Consider the following 18310-nt stretch of genomic DNA (forward strand, 5'->3'; position numbering starts at 1 on the left):
CACCCATTTGGCCACCATCTGGCAGCTTTCCGCAGCACCTGGGAGTACATAACATCAGACTGATGGGTCCTAGAGATGGCTACAGGTACACTCTCCATTTTACCTCTCTGCCCCCTCCACAACACCTTTTCCTGTCCCTCTTCAGGGACCCTTCTCACGAGAGTTTTCTACAACAAGAAGTAGACAGTCTCCTCCAGTTGGGAGCCATAGAAACGGTACCTCAACATCCATGAGGCAGAGAGTTCTATTCTCAGTATTTCCTAATACCCAGAGAAAAGGGGGCTGGAGACCCATATTAGACCTCAGCACTGTGAACAAGTTTGTCACAGCTCAGAAATTCAAAATTGTCACTTTAGCAACATCATTCCAGCTTTGGAATGGGGAGACTGGTTTTCAGCCCTCAATCTTCAGGATGCATGTTTTCACATCTCAATCCTACCAACTCTCAGATGATTTCTTAGATTCACTCTGGGACAAGACCACGGCCAGTACATGGTGCTCCCCTTTGGGTTATCATCAGCCCCGAGAGTATTTTCCAAGGTTCTCTCAGTAGTGGCCACCTACTTATGCACCAGGGATCATGATCTACCCTTACCTAGACGATTGCCTCCTCAGAGCTCAGCCTCTCCAAGAGGCTCACTGAATCACCAAAACCACAATTCGCTTGTTTACAGAGCTGGGCCTGCAGATCAGTGCTCAGAAATCAACCCTCACTCTAGTGCAGCACCTGGAGTTTATAGGGGCCAACCTTGACACACTATAGGCCAGAACCCTCCTACCTCAGCACAGGTCGGTCTCTCTGACTACACTCTCAGAGACCATTCAAAACACCCCACAAATGTTAGCCAGACATTTTCTACAACTCTTAGGGCATATGGCAGCGGGCACAGTGGTAATACCTCACACCAGACTTCACATGCGGTGCCTTCAGATGTAGTTCACTGACCAAACAGAAACAGACTAGACAAACCCCTGTCACTACCCACCAAGGTCAAAATCTCCCTAGACCAGTGGAAAGACCCAGCCAGCATTTGCAAAGGGATTCCCTTTGCGCAAAAACTCCGTTGTTGCTTCTCGCCACGGATGCATCGCTCATAGGGTGGAGCACACATCTAAATGACCTTACGACCCAAGGAAAATGGTCACCCACTGAGATATCACATCAACCTCCTCAAGCTAAGCGTGGTCAGGAATACCTGTATCTACTTCCTCCTGCTGATCAAACGGTCACACATGAAAGTATTAATAGACAATGTTGCCTGTATGTTCTACATAAATTGATGAGGGAGAGTTGGGTCTCCTTCCCTCTGTGAGGAAGCGATGAGACTATGGAACTGATGTATCTCCCATGACGTCACGCTGTCAACGGCCTACCTCCCAGGTACACGGAACTCGATGGTGGATGGCCTTAGTCACAAATTCCCACATGACCACGAGTGGGAACTAGATTCATTAGTACTTCACGAGCTATTCAGGCATTGCGGGACACTGACTACAGACTTGTTCACCACTTCCCTGAGCAAGAAATGTTCAAGCTACCCCTTCCAGAGCAGGGATAAGACAATACTCCCTAGGCAATGCTCTCCTCCTCCTTTGAAACAGGGACCTCCTTTATGCCTTCCCTCTCTTTCCCCTGCTATTGAAGGTCCTACCGAAAATAAAAAGAAAGGGAACATATCAGTCTAATTGCTCCTTCGTGGCTGAGACAGACCTGGTACCCTTACATGTCACAGCTTGCAACACGCCCACCAATCTCTCTCCCACTCACTCTGCGACTCCTCTTACAGAATAGAGAACATACTCTACATCCCAACCTGGTGATTCTCCACCTCAAGGCATGGCTCCTTCTTGGCTCAAATTCCTAGAGAGCACCTGTTCAATGGAAGTGCAAGAGGTATTGTTAAACAGCAGAAAATCCTCAACACAGCGTACTTAACTGCAAAAATGGTCCAGCTTTTGGATTTGGTGTACATTCCAACAAATGTTTCCCTGACATCCATGACCTTTCCACACATCTTAGATTATGCACTGGCCCTAAAAAGACTGGGGCTGTCTGTAAGCTGTCGTAGAGTCCACTTAGTGGCTTTAACCATCCAGTAGAGGGGTACTCAGTTCTGTCATACCCAACCACCAAAAGGTTCCTCAAGGGTATAGTAAACTTCTTTCCGCAAACTTGGCTTCCCAGTCCCACATAGGACTTAAACCTGATACTGAAAGGAGTGACCAGGCATCCCTTCGAACCCATGGCCACTTGTTTGCTTACTTACCTCTCAGTGAAAACAGCCTTCCTGATAGGAAGGAGAATAGGAGAAATAGCAGTTCTGATGGCACGTCCCCCCCTATATCTTATTGTTTTGGGACAAGGTTACGCTCAGACCACATCCAAAATTCATCCCTGAGGTAACCTCTCTGTTTCACATAAACCAATTGATTCATCTTCCAACCTTCTATCCTAAGCCTCACTGAGACAACAGAGAGGCTGTATTACATACCCGTGATGTCAGAGTGGCCCTAGCCTTCCACCTGGACAGAACGAAGGCCTTCAGGAAGTCCCCCAGATTTTTCCTCTCTGTTGCGGAAAGATCCAACAGCTTGGTAATATCAGCCTAAAGGCTTTCCAAGTGGGTCTTTAACTATATCAGACAAGTTAGCAATATGACCTCTCCAGATACTATTTGTACACACTCCACAAGGTCATCGCCTCATCTGTTGCCTTCTCCAAGAATGTCCCTGTCTCAGAGATCTGTAGAGTGGCGACATGGACATCAATCCACACCTTCGCAGAACATTATGTGATCACTGCGGACTCTGCCTCCAATGTCATCTTTGGCTCCACAGTACTGTCATCTGTAACTGACCCAACTCTGAAGTCCCAGCCCTCCATACATGTACTGCATAGGAGTCACCTACAGTGGAGCATTTATAGGAACACTGCTCAAAGAAGAAGTTGTTACTCACCTTGTGCAGTAACAATGGTTCTTCGAGATTTGTCCCCCTGTGGGTGCTCCACAACCCAGCTGCCTCTCCTCTACTTCAGAGTACTTATCAATGACTCTGTGGTAGAGAAGGAGCTGAAGGGCGTTAGTTTGTGCATGCTGGCTAGCCTCATTGCAGGGCACGAGGAGAGAGAGTCATGTGCAGACCTATGGCCACTGCTACCAACATTCTCCAATCAGCAGCACAGGGGTGCAATTACGCCTACAGTAGAGCACCCATGGGGGAGACATCTCAAAGAGCTATCGTTACTGCACAAGTGAATAACTTCTTCTTTATGAAGAAAAAGGTTTAACAACACTTAGTCAGTAATAAAGCTCTGTGGTGCTTTTATGTAATAAAAGTAGCCCTTGATAGGATTTCAGTTCTGTGTCAATGGCTCTGCAGGAGGTTGGGGAAGGCAGGGAATGGAGGCAGCTGGCACATGTTCTGAAGTCTCAATCATGTGGCATTTTATTGTCTGTATTATTTCAGTGTCTGCTCAGCAGCCGAAAACTGTGCTGGAAGCTTTGCAGCAGAGGTTGGAGAAATACAGATCTGCAGCAGCACAGGCCAAAGCAAGTGGGGATGATCGGAAAGGCAGGATGCATGAGAGGATAGCCAAGGTAAAAGGGAAGCACAGTAAGTAGCTTGGCTTCAGCAAAGCTGCTTGAGCTCATTCCTCTGGAGCTGGCTAGCAAAGCATTAAAGTATTTGAAATAATTTATGTATATTGTCCGGCCAGCTGGAATGAGCTAAAATAGTTAACCTTCTGCTCCTTCCTGCACAGCACCTCTATCAATGAAATATTCTATAAACTGTGCATATACAACCCCATTGAAATTCAGTGCTTCAAGGCAGAGCAGTGGGGGGATGGAGACATTTTGTCCAAAGACACTTGTGCAAACCCCTACATGGATATGGCGTTTTACTCCTCCATGTAGAACCTTGGTCTTTACAAGGCAGGAATTCTCTGGATGGGAACTTAAACTGCCTATAGAATGTAGTGCTGACATAACTGACTGGAGGCTGAGAGTCTAAGGAGGAATGGATCTTTAAAATATAATGTTTAGACTCCTCAGCCATCCCTTCTGGCTGCATAATAGACTTTCAATACAGTGTAACCTCTTTGATGCTGTTTCTTGTGCGCCACTGCAGAAGGCGGGAGTACCAGTCCCCTAAATGGTTTTCATGGGATGGTGTCGAATGTGTATCAAGCAATTTGTACTAGGCTCCATGGGACACAAGCAGTTAATGTGTGAACCTGTTGAAACTGAGGGATGTTAAAGGTTGGGTACTCAGACACTATTCTTCCATTTCTGTGGGCTTGAACACAGGGACATAGACATCTAAGGGACCTCTGTTGTGGGTACAATCATTAGTGCAGAACTGGAGGCTCACAAAAAAAAGACTAGTCTGAAAAATTCTCTCTGATTATCCAGTCCCTGGAGTTCTGAGGTTTTTTGCGGACACGCTTCCGCAGAGAAATGTCTTTTGTTTGTTTACTGGTGGAGTGTGAGGAAAAGGCTCATTGCCTTGGGCAGTTACTGTCATGCCCCCTGACCAATAATGGAATCTCTTTGCGGACACTGCTCCATTACTGCACAGTCAAGGCTTCCTCAGCAGAGGAGCTTGGGCTGAAGGCAGAGCTGGGGACGTGGGGGAGGAGCTGAGGCTAGAGGTGGAGCTGACCTGGAGGCAGAGAGGGAATGAGGGCAGAACTGGGGATGGGGGAGGAGCTGGGGCTAGGAGGTGGAGCTGGCCAGGAGACAGAGAGGGCCATTCTGAACGAGGGTGGAGCGGGGCCGCGACTGGGGGACAGGGATGCAGCTTGGGGGGTGGGGGCAGGAGCAGAGCTGGGGGGCACTGCTTCCCTGCCCCCAACATGGGGACTGACCTGGGCCCCCTGTGCACCCCCCTGAATGTTCAGGGTGCGCCTCTGTCATAAATATAAAGGGAAGGATAACAACCTTTATGTATACAGTAAAATAAAATCCCTCTTCGCCAGAGATACAGAATCCCCTTACCTGTAAGGGGTTAATCAGTTCAATTAACCTAGTAGGCACCTGACCAGAAGGACCAATGGGGAAAGAAGATACTTTCAAATCTGGGGCGGGTGGAAGGCTTTGTTTTGTGCTCTGTGTGTGTTTGAGACAAAGAGAGAGACCAAGCAAGTAATCCAGCTGCTACTGAAATGTTACATCTAATATTACAGAAATAGTAAGTAATAGCAAGGAATGCATTAGATTATCTTTTGTTTTAGCTTGTGAATTTTCCCTATGCTAAGAGGGAGGTTTATCCCTGTTTTTTGTAACTTTGAAGTTTTGCCTAGGTGGGAATCCTCTGTGTTTTAAGTCTTATTACCCTGTAAAATATCTTCCATCATGATTTTACAGAAGTGCTTCTTTAACTTTTTTTTCTTTATAATAAAGTTCTGTTTTTTTAAGAATCCGATTGGGTTTTAGTGTCCTAAAAACCCAAGGGTCTGGTCTGTGCTCACCTTGTTTACCTATCTGGTTGGTAGATTATTCTCAAGCCTCCCCAGGAAAGGGGGTGAAGGGGCTTGGGGGAACATTTTGGGGAAACAGGAACTCCAAGTTGTCCTTTTCCTGAATCTTTGTCTAACTCACTTGGTGGTGGCAGCAGTACTCATCCAAGGACAAGGAAGGATTTGTGCCTTGGGGAAATTTTTAACCTAAGCTAGTAGAAATAAGCTTAGGGGGTCTTTCATGCGGGTCCCCACATCTGTACCCTAGAGTTCAGAGTGGGGAGGGAACCCTGACAGCCCCACAGTTTGGGGACCACTGGTCTAGGGAGTGGAGAGGCCACTAGGAAGAAAGATGAGAGAGACACTTATTTTGCTCACTGTCTGCATTTGTGATTTCTGCAGCCCTTCAAGGCCTATGCCGGTCCTGGCAACAAGTTCAGCAAAGATTCATGTTTGTATAGAAAACCTGCAGTGCACAAAGAACTTGGAAAGCAGCATGTGACTTTATAGCAAAGCACCTTACATTCTGCATCAGTGTTTCTCCTAGTTTGAGCATGAAATGACTGCTAACTTAACAATAGCCAAGTCCAGCCTATGCCTAACCAGCATCTCTGATTACAGCAATACCAAGATGCCATAAGAACCCATAAAGCAGGGAGAAAAGTGAATTTTGCTGAATTACCAGTTCCCCCTGGTAAGTGTGTATATGAAACACCCTATCACCAACATTTCCCTTATTTGTTAGGACCCAGAGGACTTCTGGTAGTATTGTTTCAGAAGCCCATTGAGCTCCTCCTCCTGTTTCACAGTGGGAAGACTGGCTTGGCTGAATGACAGCACTGAAGAATACACTGTAGAACTGCTTATTACGCTTGTTAACTTTTTCACTTGGTTGCATATTCTTGGCTATTGACCTTGTCTGTAAGGAAGTGTGAACATTTGAACAGTGCTCCAGCTGGTCCTACTCAGACAAGTTGGAGAGCATGATTTAACAATAGGCAAGCGCTTGAGTGGTCACTCCCTGCCCGATCCGCCAGCCCAGTTTGGGGGAGGGGAAGCACTGGGAATATTTGCTCTTTAGTTTATTTGCAGGGAGTTGTGAAATCTCTGGAGATGTTCTAGCAGGTAATTTCCAGTTCTACAGTAGGCATAAGTCTATTTACACCTATTAAATATACCTTGCAGCACCCCTGTGAGTAGGGTCCTACTAAATTCACTGTCCATTTTGGTCAATTTCATGGTCATAGGATTTTAAAAATTGTAAATTTCATGATTTCAGCTATTTAAATCTGAAATTTCACGTTGTTGTAATTGTAGGGGTCCTGACCCAAAAAGGAGTTGTGGGGGTTTCACGAGGTTATTGTAGGGAGCGTTGCACTACTGCTAACCTTACTTCTGCTGTTGCTCTCTGTGGTGGTGCTGCCTTCAGAGTTGGGCAGCAGGAAAGCAGTGGCTGCTGGCCAGGAGCCCAGCTCTGAAGGCAAAGCAGCTGCCGGCAGCAGCACAGAAGGAAGGATGGCCTCGTGTGGTATTGCCACCCTTACTTCTGCGCTGTTGCCTGCTGAGCTGGGCCCTCAGTCAGCAGCTACCACTGTCCAGCCATCCAGCTCTGAAGGCAGCAGTGCAGAAGTGAGGGTGACATCATATGGTATTGCCACGCTTACTTCTGTTCTGCTGCCGGCGGGGCACTGCCTTCAGATCTGGGCTCCTGGCCAACAGCTGCCATTCTGCAGCTGCCCAGCTCTGAAGGCAGTGCAGAAGTCAGGGTGGCAATACCGTGACCCCCCTAGAATAACCTTGCAGCCCCCCCTTTAGCTGCCTTTTGGGTCAGGACCCCCAATTAGAGAAACACTGGCCTCCCTCATGAAATCTCTATAGTATAGGGTACAAGCACACAAAAGACCAGATTTCATGGTGGGAGACAAGATTTCATGGTCCATGATGCATTTTTCATGTACGTAAATTTGGTAGGGCCATACCTATGAGGAAGCTCAGTGTTGTTGTTCCCCAAGGTCAGTTGGGGAAATTAAGACACAAAGAGGCAAAGTGACCCGGCGTGGTCACGTTAAAAGTCAGTGAGGGCCAGGAATAGAACTCAGAACTAGCCACACTTCCTTTTTTCTGTTTTCTACACTGTAAGGAATGATCCTGCATTCATAAGGGGATGGATAAGAGGGCCTAATAGGAATTCTCTGTCTCTAACTTCAGCTGTTCTATGTCCTCTATCCTGGCAATTCCATATCCTGGCATGTTCATCACTGTATCTGAACACCATATCACTCCTTCGATCACCATGCCCAGCTCTCTTTTTCCAGGGGATGTACATGGCACGGTAACCTATTTTAATCCCTGTGCCAAGTTTTTTAGGTGGCTGTGATGGTTTAATGTGTTTAAAAAACCACAAACAACCACAACTTGTAAAACATGGCCTGTTTCCTGTTAAATGTCAGTGCCTTTAAGGAGAAACTGCTGTGTCTATAAACCAGTGGGAAAGTAACATAATTCCTAAACTTCTTCACGCATCTTGGCTATGTAAATATTTTTCAAACCAGGTTTTTAAGGGCATATGTGACTTACACATGAACACCCACTGAAACCAGCAATGTTGTGTTAGGTCTTGGTGTTCATTTCACTGCATCTGAACTTTGAAAGGGGCCAGACATGACATCAGCTTTAGAGACAGAAATCCTCTGTTTAGTCATGGATCAGGTGCTGCACAGGCTGCTCTGCAGTATACCTCAAACCTGCCCTCTCCCCTGGAGTAGCCATCTCTGGGGTGAGAGCAGTTCGGTCACAGACCGTCCTTGGCCTGGTTGCTGAGACTACTAACAAGGATGGTTTTTAGCAATGTGAATGCCACCAAGCAGCTATCTTATAGTGGTAACTCTGGTCACTACTGACCCAGGCTGGATTTGAACTGGTGACTGGAGAGCTCTCCCAGTGCTGTAATGAAACCGCCTCCATGAGAGGAATAGCTACCAGTGCTGGGAGTGCAGCAGCACTATCTACACTGCCATTTTACAATGCTGAAACTTGCCATCCCTCAGGGGGATGTTTTTTCACACCCCGAGTTACGAAAGTTTCAGCGCTGTAAGTGACAGTGTAGACAAGACCTTAGAAATTAAAGACTGTCTCCCATTATCAAAGCCATTCACTCCCCTTCAAAAGGACAGAAAATGGTCAAAAGAATTGTAATGGGTTTAACATTTCTTAACTACCGTGGTGCTGCTCTTGCTGAAACTGCTGAGCTGCAGAGGGATGTAGAATTGCTGTGATGTTCCAGTGGAGCGCACACAGTAATAGTTATTGGGGAAACAAGGCGTAACAGGCATTGAAGATTACACAAATCAGGATTGGCTATTTAGGCTTAATCCTGTGTCAAAAAAGCAGCTAAACTGAGAAATCGGTGCATGTCTAACAGTCCAACAGTTTGTGAAATATCATTGTTAGGAATGTGTAATACCACTGGGAAAGTGAAAATATCAGTTTTCAGATAGTGCATAGCCTTTGTCTCTGCCTTTTGTGATTCATGAGGCATTGACTTCTAAAGTTATGTGGGAAAGACTTTCCCAGGGGTTAAATTGGTGGATGATGATAAATACTTTCAGAACTGTTGAGCTTTTCCAAGCACTGATCCTGAAGGGATGATGACAGAGAGAAAGACTTACATCCCTGGAAAGGGCAAAAGTTACAGAATTTAGGGTTTGTTTCATTTGGTTGTTTTGAACCATATCTCCTTCTTCCTCAGGATTCCCCCCCATTCCTGGTGTGACACCCACAGATGGCAACAGTACAATAGCTGCCGTGCTGGAAAGCGCCAACCATCTGGCTAACATGGAGGAGAAAGAAGATGAAGAGGTGGAGGTTTGACTTACTTACCAATATGTCTAATTTTTTTTAAAAACATATCTTCTTTTGTGTGGAGAAGAAGCTATTGGATTTCTAGCTGGGTGTGGTATTGCAATAAAATACCTTTCTTCTGGAAGCTGGAACAGTACAGGATTCTGGTCTGTTGGGGTAGGGGGACAGTAAGAATCAGCTGGGAGTGTAAAGGTGAGATCTTTTGATGAGGTGAGAATTGCAAAGAGTTCATCCTACATGAAAGACCTTGAATTGTTTTAAAGGGATTTTTAGGGCTATAATTTGGCTTGCCTTTTTTCCTTATGTCTGTTTCCCTGTATCTGTTTAAATGTGGGTTTTGTCTTCAAAACAACTGCCTCTGTGGTAGCTATTCCACCTGTACAGCCCTTTAGCACTCAGAAGTGGCCTCCTGGTGGCTCAGAATTTTATATGGCGTTTACATGCTGTCTAGCAATCTACACCTACCATAAGATTTTGGGTTGGTTCTTTCCACTCAGGTTGTTACTGACCAACGTGTTTCATATTTTCAAGTGGAGTGCAATTTTAGATGATGAAAACTATCTTGACAATTTTCTGTTCCTGCCTTTCTTTGCCTCTCTTCTGAATTAGCACCATGTTTAATCTGTTTCTTGTCCAAGCAAGCAGCCAAACCTGGCATGACATCACTTTTAGACTGAGTTAAAGTGTCTGGCTGGGGTCCTTTGCTACTCTCAGTGTATCAGCAGAAGTCTGATACAGTGGACTGTGCCATTAATATTTTGAGTTGCTGGAGCCTTGTATTAGATTTTATGCGTTTAACATTTAGTTCCTTTTGCCATGCTAGAGTGAATCTCCCACACAGGCCCCTGTTGCCAAAAAGCCTGCTCAGCTGCCTCAGAAGCCAACACAAGTTGTAAAGCCAATTATGGTGCCATCTGCTGTAGCCCAGGAAGAGCACTCTTCTGAAAGTGTGAAAAAAGCCATGTCGCCATCCACCCCTGTAAGAGAACCAGACAAAGCTGTATCGAACGACCATCTCCCTTTAGCCGGTAAGGATGAAGAGATGGTCACTCCCACCAATCCATTTGGACCAAACATTCTTAATGTTTTGGTCAAGTTTTAGGAAAAAATACGGCCTGTAGACGTGAACGTGTGACTCTGGTTCACTTCAACAGGAGCACCACTCCATGTGCTTGTTGCGGGGCAGATCCGAATCACTTATGCAGTGTTGTTTCCAGGAGGCAAAGTTGGTGACTAGAAAGATGGATGGGTTCATTAATTCTGATGCAGTAAATTTATTGATTCATAATGCTTAGCTGAGGCATCCCTGTTGACTATGGAACTCAAAATGAATTCACAAAAGCTTGTTGAGCTTGCTAGTCCAGACAGCTGGCTGATTGAGTGTAGTGTTGTGTCTCACAGTGGCTAATACATAGTATTTCTCTACTTCTTTCCATTTGAGGATTTCAGAGTGGCTCACAAACTGTAAAGAATTAATCCTTATTACCTTCCTGTCAGGTCAGTAAATACCTGTCTGTACAATATTCATTTTACTGTTGGGGAAACAGAGGCAAAGTGGTTAAGTTTTGACATGCCGAAAGCTGCACAGTAAGCTTGTGGCTTACTGGGAATGGGATCCAGGCTTCTTGATTGCCAATAGTGAGCCTTAACCATAAGCCTAGTCTTCTTTTCTCATTCTACTTTTGGAAAATTCTTCAAACCAAAGCACAACTTTCACAGAGCCCCTCTTGCCACTTGTGTAATGGAGAACTTTTTGAGAGTGAGGATGTGTTTCTGAATGCCATAGTGACTAGCTCACACCATCCTCTCTTCTGAGTGAAATTCTGTGGCATGTGTTATGCAGGAGATCAGGCTAGATTATCAGTATGTATGGTCTCCCAAGCCTTAAAATCTGTGAATCTGCTTTAGATTTGGCTTCCCCATTTTTGCTGCTACAGCTGCGATGTTAATGATCATTTAAATGTATAAATGGAGTACCTCAGATGTAATTTGTCAGTTATGGAATTGAGGCGCCTCTCCCTTTCATTAAAATATTAAGATAATACCTGGTCTCTCCAGCCCAGCTGACTGTTGTTATGTAGCGTGTGCCCACAAGTCTCTCCTCAGTGCTCTAATTGTTTAAAGTAAAAAAGAGTACCAGGAGCCTGGACAGATTCACCCTGCAGGAGGTGCCAGTATCTTGCTTTGGTAGAACTAGATCAGGGTAACCAACGTGTGCCCTGCACAAGCCAAATGTGGCCCCCAAAGTCATACAGTGCCATACTTCACATGTCAGAGATGATGTGACACCATGCCATGCTTAGCTTGCTATGTATATTAACTGGCTTTAGGCTCCCATACCAAAGTGACCTTCAGTGGAGCAAAGCTGGAGCATCCCTGAGCTGGTATGTCTCTTCTCCTCTTGCAGGATGGTGCATTTGGAAAAGGCAGCTTCATTTAAGGCCTGCAATGCAAAGGCACCCACTATGAAAGGTGGGGGTGCAGAGGGATAGCAAGGTTTTGCTCAGTCCACTCTCTGCAGAGCCTGCATGAAGATATGTTTTTCTTCTCTAAACCCCACTGAGCAAACTGTGTTCTGGCTGCTTTGGCTCAGTTAAAACCAGGGCAAGCAACATTGTCTGATCGGTTTGGATTTGGATGACTGGTCAGATTGCACACAACAGTGATGCTGCCAGCTCCACTGTGAAGATGGGACTAAAAGTCAGTATATTCTTTCTGCTGTTAATAGTGCTATCAGCCTACTCTGTGTATTTGTATGGTGAGAAAACTACCTCCTGCAAGTGCATAGCTTGTGTAATTGCATTTGGATACTGCAATAGGTGAGCACAGTATAAGAATCTAGGGAAACCGAGGTAGTCAACCCACTGCACGCTTCTTCCTTCTATACCAAGAAAAGTATGGAGAAAGTAGGATTTGGTGCATGGATGATGTAAATCAATCCTTTCTGAGTCTTAAAACTGTACCAGCTGTTCAGGGATGGGTGGGAGGTGACCCAAGAAGTAGTAACAGTGGGGTATAAAAAGGGCAGGAAGAGGGGATGAGCTATGATGGTTGTGGTCTCGGTGTGCCTTCCAATGAAGTAATTGCTCTTTTGTCATTGAGGTCAATGTGTTTGCTTTTTCTGGTAAGTTGAGAGAAAAAAAAAAGTATGTGTATAAAGAAAGTACACAATATATTGCGTGCACATATACAGATAACGAATCATTCAATTATCAGGTGTTTTTTAGAAGATAGAACATGGAACTGGGAGTCAGCTCAAGTTTTAAATCCATTTCTGCAGCTGACTTTCACAGCTCTTCAGTAACCTTCCACGAGTCATTTAACCTGTTACCCCTTCTGTAAAATGGGGACATAATTTGTATCTATCTCACAGGTTTATTGTAGTGCTTTAAATAAAAGTTTGTTGGTTTGTAGATTGCCTTAGGATTCCTTGATGGAAGGTGCCATAGAAAAGGAAATGAGTATTTTTATACTAGTGTACAAATGGAACTACCCATGGTGTGACTAATGCATATCAAACACACAGCCAAGTGTTTTCAGCTGGTACCTGGGCTTTGACTCTTTCCTTGGTATAAATCAAACAAAATGAACATGGTGCATTGACATGGTTATGTCGGATAAGTGTTTTATATAGCTGTTCCTTTTTAGCAAGTGAACAACTGGAATTTCTGGAGAACAGGAAGAAGCAATACTTGAAGGCAGCGATCAAAGCAAAGCAGAAGAATGACCTTGAACAAGCCAAACTGTATCTCAAGACAGCAAAGAACTTGGACCCAAAGATTGAGCTGGCAAAAAGTGGCAAATCTGTTGATATTTCCAAGGTTAGTAAAGACTATAAACAAAGTGTTCTGCTTTGCTCCTTGGGCATCTCAAATGTCCTGTTGCTTGCATAAATCTAAGAATGCTTTAAAACTTAATGTTTCTCATGTGAATTTAGTGCTGGTGAAAGGTGCCAGATAGCTACAAAACAGGCAATGCTCCAGTCATAGTGCTGTTCTTCCTACTCCTCCCCTATAGCCCCAAAGTGCCTGATCCTGGCCTGGCGGAACCACCTCTGTGGGGGAGTTTAGGCTCCATGACCCATTTGCTCCCTGGCCTCAAAGATGCCACTGTGAGACAAATAACTGTAATCTTAACAGCTGAGCTGAGACCACCAGTTCGTATTGCATGGGCAGTCATCACATGGCGGCAACTAACAGATGGCTTGGAACCAGTGACCTAGAGTGAGATATGCCATATCCCTTTACCACTGTCCGCACCCACCTTCCCTGATCTGCTCACACTTCTCCCATCCCCTCTTGCTGCTTTTGTTCTGCTTCCATGTTCCTGCAAGGAGCTCTGATGTGCCATGTTGTGTGGTATTGTGCAGCTACCATCACCCCTTACAGATGACGAGAGTGACTTCATCTTCATCCACCATGACGACGTCAAACTCTCTCAGAAGGTAGAAGAGGTGTACGCTAAGCTTATAAAACTGCTAAAGGACCAGCATGAGGTAACTACCTTTTCCTTTCAGTGCATCATTATGTGTTAAGAATCCAGTGACGGAAGAAATGCTTTGTATGCTTTATAGTGTTTCTTTGGCTTTTGCTGCTGCTGTGATCATGATCCCATCATTGTTTCGGTAGGATTTTCAGCTCCTATTTAAAAATACTATTTTATATAAGCATTTTCAAATATGGTGTTTATAGTTAGGCACCTAAATCAGTGGCCTGGTTTTCAGAGTTACTTCCATTTGAAGTCAGTGGGAGCCCTTGTGCTGTGCACTGCTGCCATTGGTTTAGGTGTCTTAATTTTGGACACCCAAGTTTGAAAACATTAGCCTTAATCCTTAGGGCACAGTTAATCCTTGGGTGAATGCCATGTCTAAAACTATTAGAGGAAAAAGTGAGAGAAGGCAGTAGAAACTAAGCAAACGCTATATTTGGTTTTGTATTTTTTTAAAAAGAAGTGGGTGGTGGTGGTGGTGAAATCACCTGCAGAGATTTAGACAAACTGGGAGGTGTTCTTTGAGTGATGTCCCTATGGGTGCCCTACTTGTAGGTGCGGCAGCACCCTCTGTGTCTGGGATCAGAGATATTCATCAGCAGTGCCATCGGACTGCACGTGTGCACACCTCCCCCCATTGCGCTGTGCGTGGGACATATATATAGTGCTGTGCAATCCAACCACTCCCAGTTCCCTCTTTACCACTTCTGGTCTGGGACAGAATTCGCAGCAGTGTAGTGTTTTCTTCTTCTTCTCCTTTCCTCTTCTATCAAAAAAAATTTGTTTTTAATTATTATTTATTTTGTCTTTACCTTTACAGTTCTTTAATAGTTTGAGTTTCTGGTTTTCCCTGGTTCCCGCCCTTCCCGACTGGGAAGCCTTTCCCTCCACCCTTATGCCCAGATACCCCAGGTTTAAGAGGTGCATTTCTTGCTGGGCAGCCTTCCCTGTAACGGCTGGCCACACTCAGTGTGTCCACTGTCTGGGAGAGGGACACTGATGGGTTGAACCCCCCATTCGGAGTGCCACCTGATGTTTTGGGGTTACATTGGTTCCACCCAGTCTGGGTTTCCTCACACTGTCCTAGCTGTGCCAGGCCCTCAAACCTTCTCTAGCGCGCGTGCGCGCGCGCGCGCGCGCGCACACACACACACACACACACACACACACACACACACACACACACACACACACACACGTAAGGCCACACCCAGCTGCAAACACAGACTGAAATCAGTTCTGTGTGCAAAGACTCAGCTTGGGGATTTACTCAGCACTCCTGTGCACACCTCCTTTGGAGTGTAAGCCCAAAATAATATTGTCTTGCTCTGTATAGAGAGATCTGCACAGTGCAAACTCCTAAAAATCGCCCCCTCCCTCAATGTGGAGAGAGAGAGATGCACAGCTTTTTGCGTATGAATTGTACAAACTGGGTTTTATAATAAACAAAAATAAGTTTATTAACTACAAAAGGTAAATTTTAAGTGAGTAAAGGGATAGCAAACATCAGAACAAAGCAGATTAATGAGCAAATAAAACAAAACACGCAAATTAAGCTTAGTATGCTCAAGAAATAGGTTACAAAATGTAATTTCTCGCCCTAAAAGTTGTTTTAGGCTGGTTGCAGAGTTTCTGTAGCTTAGAGGTCCAGTTATTTCTCTTTACAGACTGGACCTCTATCTCAACCTGGACTCGGCCCCTGCCTTTCCCTTCAGGTGTTTTTAGCAATATTCCTCCTTGTATGGGGAGGCAATGGAGAAGAGTCCTGATTGCCTTACTCCCCAGCCTTAAATAGAATTTACATAAGGCAGGAACCCTTTGTTTCCAGTGGAAAAGTACCAGCAGTGTCCAAGGTGGTATTCTGTACCAGGTGACATCATCAGATGACCGTGCTGTGTCAAAGCAACATCTTAGGAAGCTCCTCTGGAAGGTGGGATATTAGTATCTTCAAAATTCTATTGTCCTTAAATGGCTCATTCAGGATGATTGCCTGCTGTCTGGTGGGCGATCCCCAAGTACACACACAATTGTAATTGTTACATAGTCAATACTCCTAACGTCATATACAGAAACGATACGTGCATACAAATTGGATAAACACATTTAGTAGATCATAACCTTTTCAGTGATACCTCACATCACCCATCTTGCATAAAACGTATTTTAGTTACGCCATATTCATATGATAGCAAGATTTCTATGGAGAATGTGGGGTGTAACGTCACAGACATGTCCCACAAAAGTGTTCCCCTGCCCTGGCCTGACACCCAGGGCCAGAAGGGACCAGGACATTAGATTGAAACTCTTCCTTATGGAGAATTTGCTTTAGCTGGCATTGAACCCAGGCCCAGACTCTTCCCCAGAGAGGCCTTCATGCTCTGCCAGGTCATCTGCCAATCCTCACTGTCCCTGTCCCCTGAAGAGAAAGTCATCCCTTGCTCATTTGGATGTCAGGAAACGGGTTTCCTCCTCACAGTCTGAGGCACAGCCCACCAGAACACTGTCCCCGGTGAGGTCTGTTACCCAGACTCATCTGATGGGGGACATAGCCCCAGTGCTCGTCTGAGTACCTCCAGCTCAAAGAAATGGTCTAAACGTCTTACCCGAGCAGACTACAGCCCTTGGCACCATTTCCCAGCTCTAGGGGGACCAAGCCGAGCCGCCCTCAGGAGCTCCTGCACCAACGGCGTTTTTGGCACCGACAATGCTCTAGGCACCAAGTAAGACGTCGGCACTAGCAAAATTGCTGGCACCGATCTAGTCAGTAGCACCGAGCAAACCAGTGGCACTGGCCTAGCCTCCAGCGCCATCTACCAGTGTCTCAGGGACATACGCTTTCCTTCGGCACCGCGTCTTCCATCAGCAGCGATGATGCTTCTTCCCCCTCCACAAGACTTCAGATACCCGACGCACCTGTTGGTCTCTGACACTCTTGAGTCTCCTCTTATGCAGTGTGACCACCCCCACTTCCACCTTCCTCTCCAGACTCATGCTGCTCCTCCCTCTCTCCACCAAGAATGGCACCTCCCTTCCCTAGTAATGAGGAAGAGGCCAGGGCTCTATTGTTCGCTTGACTACAGGGTAACTCGCACCTGCCCATCCTCACTATGCACAATCTCCCGCTGGTCCTCAAGCCTGGCAGTGGCCACTATGGATGCAGCCACATGTGACACTCCCACCGAACTGGCCGTATTATGACCCTTGGGCCATGTACAGGGCACAGTTCAGGAACCCTACCAGGGAGCATGAACGGAGACCTACACCTCTCCCTTCTCCATCGGTCTCTCACCTTTAAGAGGTTGAACTACCGCCGGCACCAACTGAACAGGAAGAACAGGAGGAGGCTCCACCAACCTTACATTTTTCATCCTCACCTGACGAGGCTATCATGCCCCTATCACCCACGTCTGCCGACAACTTCAGACACTTTCAGAAGTTATTCCACAGGGTTGCAGAATCTTTACAGATCCCATTGGAGGAGGTTAAAGACCAGCAGCATAAACTGCTGGATATACTTCACACATCCTCTTCTCCCAAGATCGCACTGCGATCAGTGAGGCTCTTCTCGACCCCCACAAAGGTGTTGTGGCAGACCCCAGTGTCTATTCCGCCAACCTACAAATGTGCCAAGAGGAAATGTTATGTTCCAGTGAAGGATTCGGGATTCTTATTTTCGCACCCCAACCCGAATTCTCTGGTGGTCAGTGTGGTGCAAGAGAGAGGCCATCAGTTCCAATCCCATTCTGACAATCCAGATAGAGATAGGAAACCTCAAGATCTATTTGGATGCAAGGCATATTCATTAGCCACACTGCAATTAGGGGCACTGCTTTCCAGTCACCTGCAAGTGGAGCACCCATAGGTACGTCACTTGAAGAAGAAGAGAAGGTTACTCGCTCTGTGCAGTAACTGAGGGCCTTTGAGATGGGTGTCCCTGTGGGAGTTCCACCTCCTGCCCTCCTGCCCTCCGCTTCAGAGCCGAAAACGTAAGCTCTGCGGCAGAGAAGGAACTCGGGGCGATCAGACCGCACAGCACTATATATACGCCCTACGCACGGTGTGAGAGGGGGAGGTGCGCCTGTGCAATCCCATAGGCACTACTGATGAAGATCTCCGATCCCGGGCGCGGGGGGCACTGCTGCGTCTACAAGTGGAGAACCCATAGAGGGACACATGTCAAAGAACCTCAGTTACTGCACAGCGTGGGTAACCTTCTCTTTTCTTCTGAGTAACATGCAGGTTCTCAATCTGAAATCTTTCTTCAGAGATGTGTATCATGGGATAATCGTTGTTACTTATTTTTTCTGTTAATAGAAATGTTTGCAGTATTCCAGGCAGTTCATGCATCTGGGAAACATAACTGAAACAGCCCGGTAAGTCTGCTGCCACTATCTGTATTTATCCCGTCATGTGGTCTACCTGGAGCAGGGGCTGCCGTGCTTTCAAGTACAAAAGGAGATTGGTGTTTGTGGGCCGTTGGCCACTGATTTACTTGTGGTG

The 18310-nt window shown here is 46.0% G+C and overlaps 1 protein-coding gene across 6 annotated transcripts in view; it reads left to right on the plus strand.

Moving 5' to 3' along the window:
- CC2D1B (coiled-coil and C2 domain containing 1B) overlaps window positions 1-18310 on the plus strand; it is a 66875-nt gene that overhangs the window by 26874 nt on the left and 21691 nt on the right. For 4 of the 6 annotated variants that reach the window (XR_007358008.2, XM_075131849.1, XM_048860833.2 and 1 more), the window contains 7 exons: window positions 3469-3599; window positions 6083-6155; window positions 9210-9325; window positions 10146-10350; window positions 12971-13143; window positions 13692-13817; window positions 18125-18183. Coding sequence is in view for 5 of the 6 variants with exons in the window: in XM_075131849.1 (XP_074987950.1) it covers window positions 3469-3599; window positions 6083-6155; window positions 9210-9325; window positions 10146-10350; window positions 12971-13143; window positions 13692-13817; window positions 18125-18183 (883 nt within the window). In the remaining variant the exon portion in view is untranslated. The remainder of the gene's footprint in view (window positions 1-3468; window positions 3600-6082; window positions 6156-9209; window positions 9326-10145; window positions 10351-12970; window positions 13144-13691; window positions 13818-18124; window positions 18184-18310) is intronic. The other 2 variants (XM_048860834.2, XM_048860836.2) reach the window with 1 other exon arrangement.

Source organism: Caretta caretta, chromosome 8 (assembly GCF_965140235.1).
Source record: "Caretta caretta isolate rCarCar2 chromosome 8, rCarCar1.hap1, whole genome shotgun sequence".
Classification (NCBI taxonomy): domain Eukaryota; kingdom Metazoa; phylum Chordata; order Testudines; family Cheloniidae; genus Caretta; species Caretta caretta.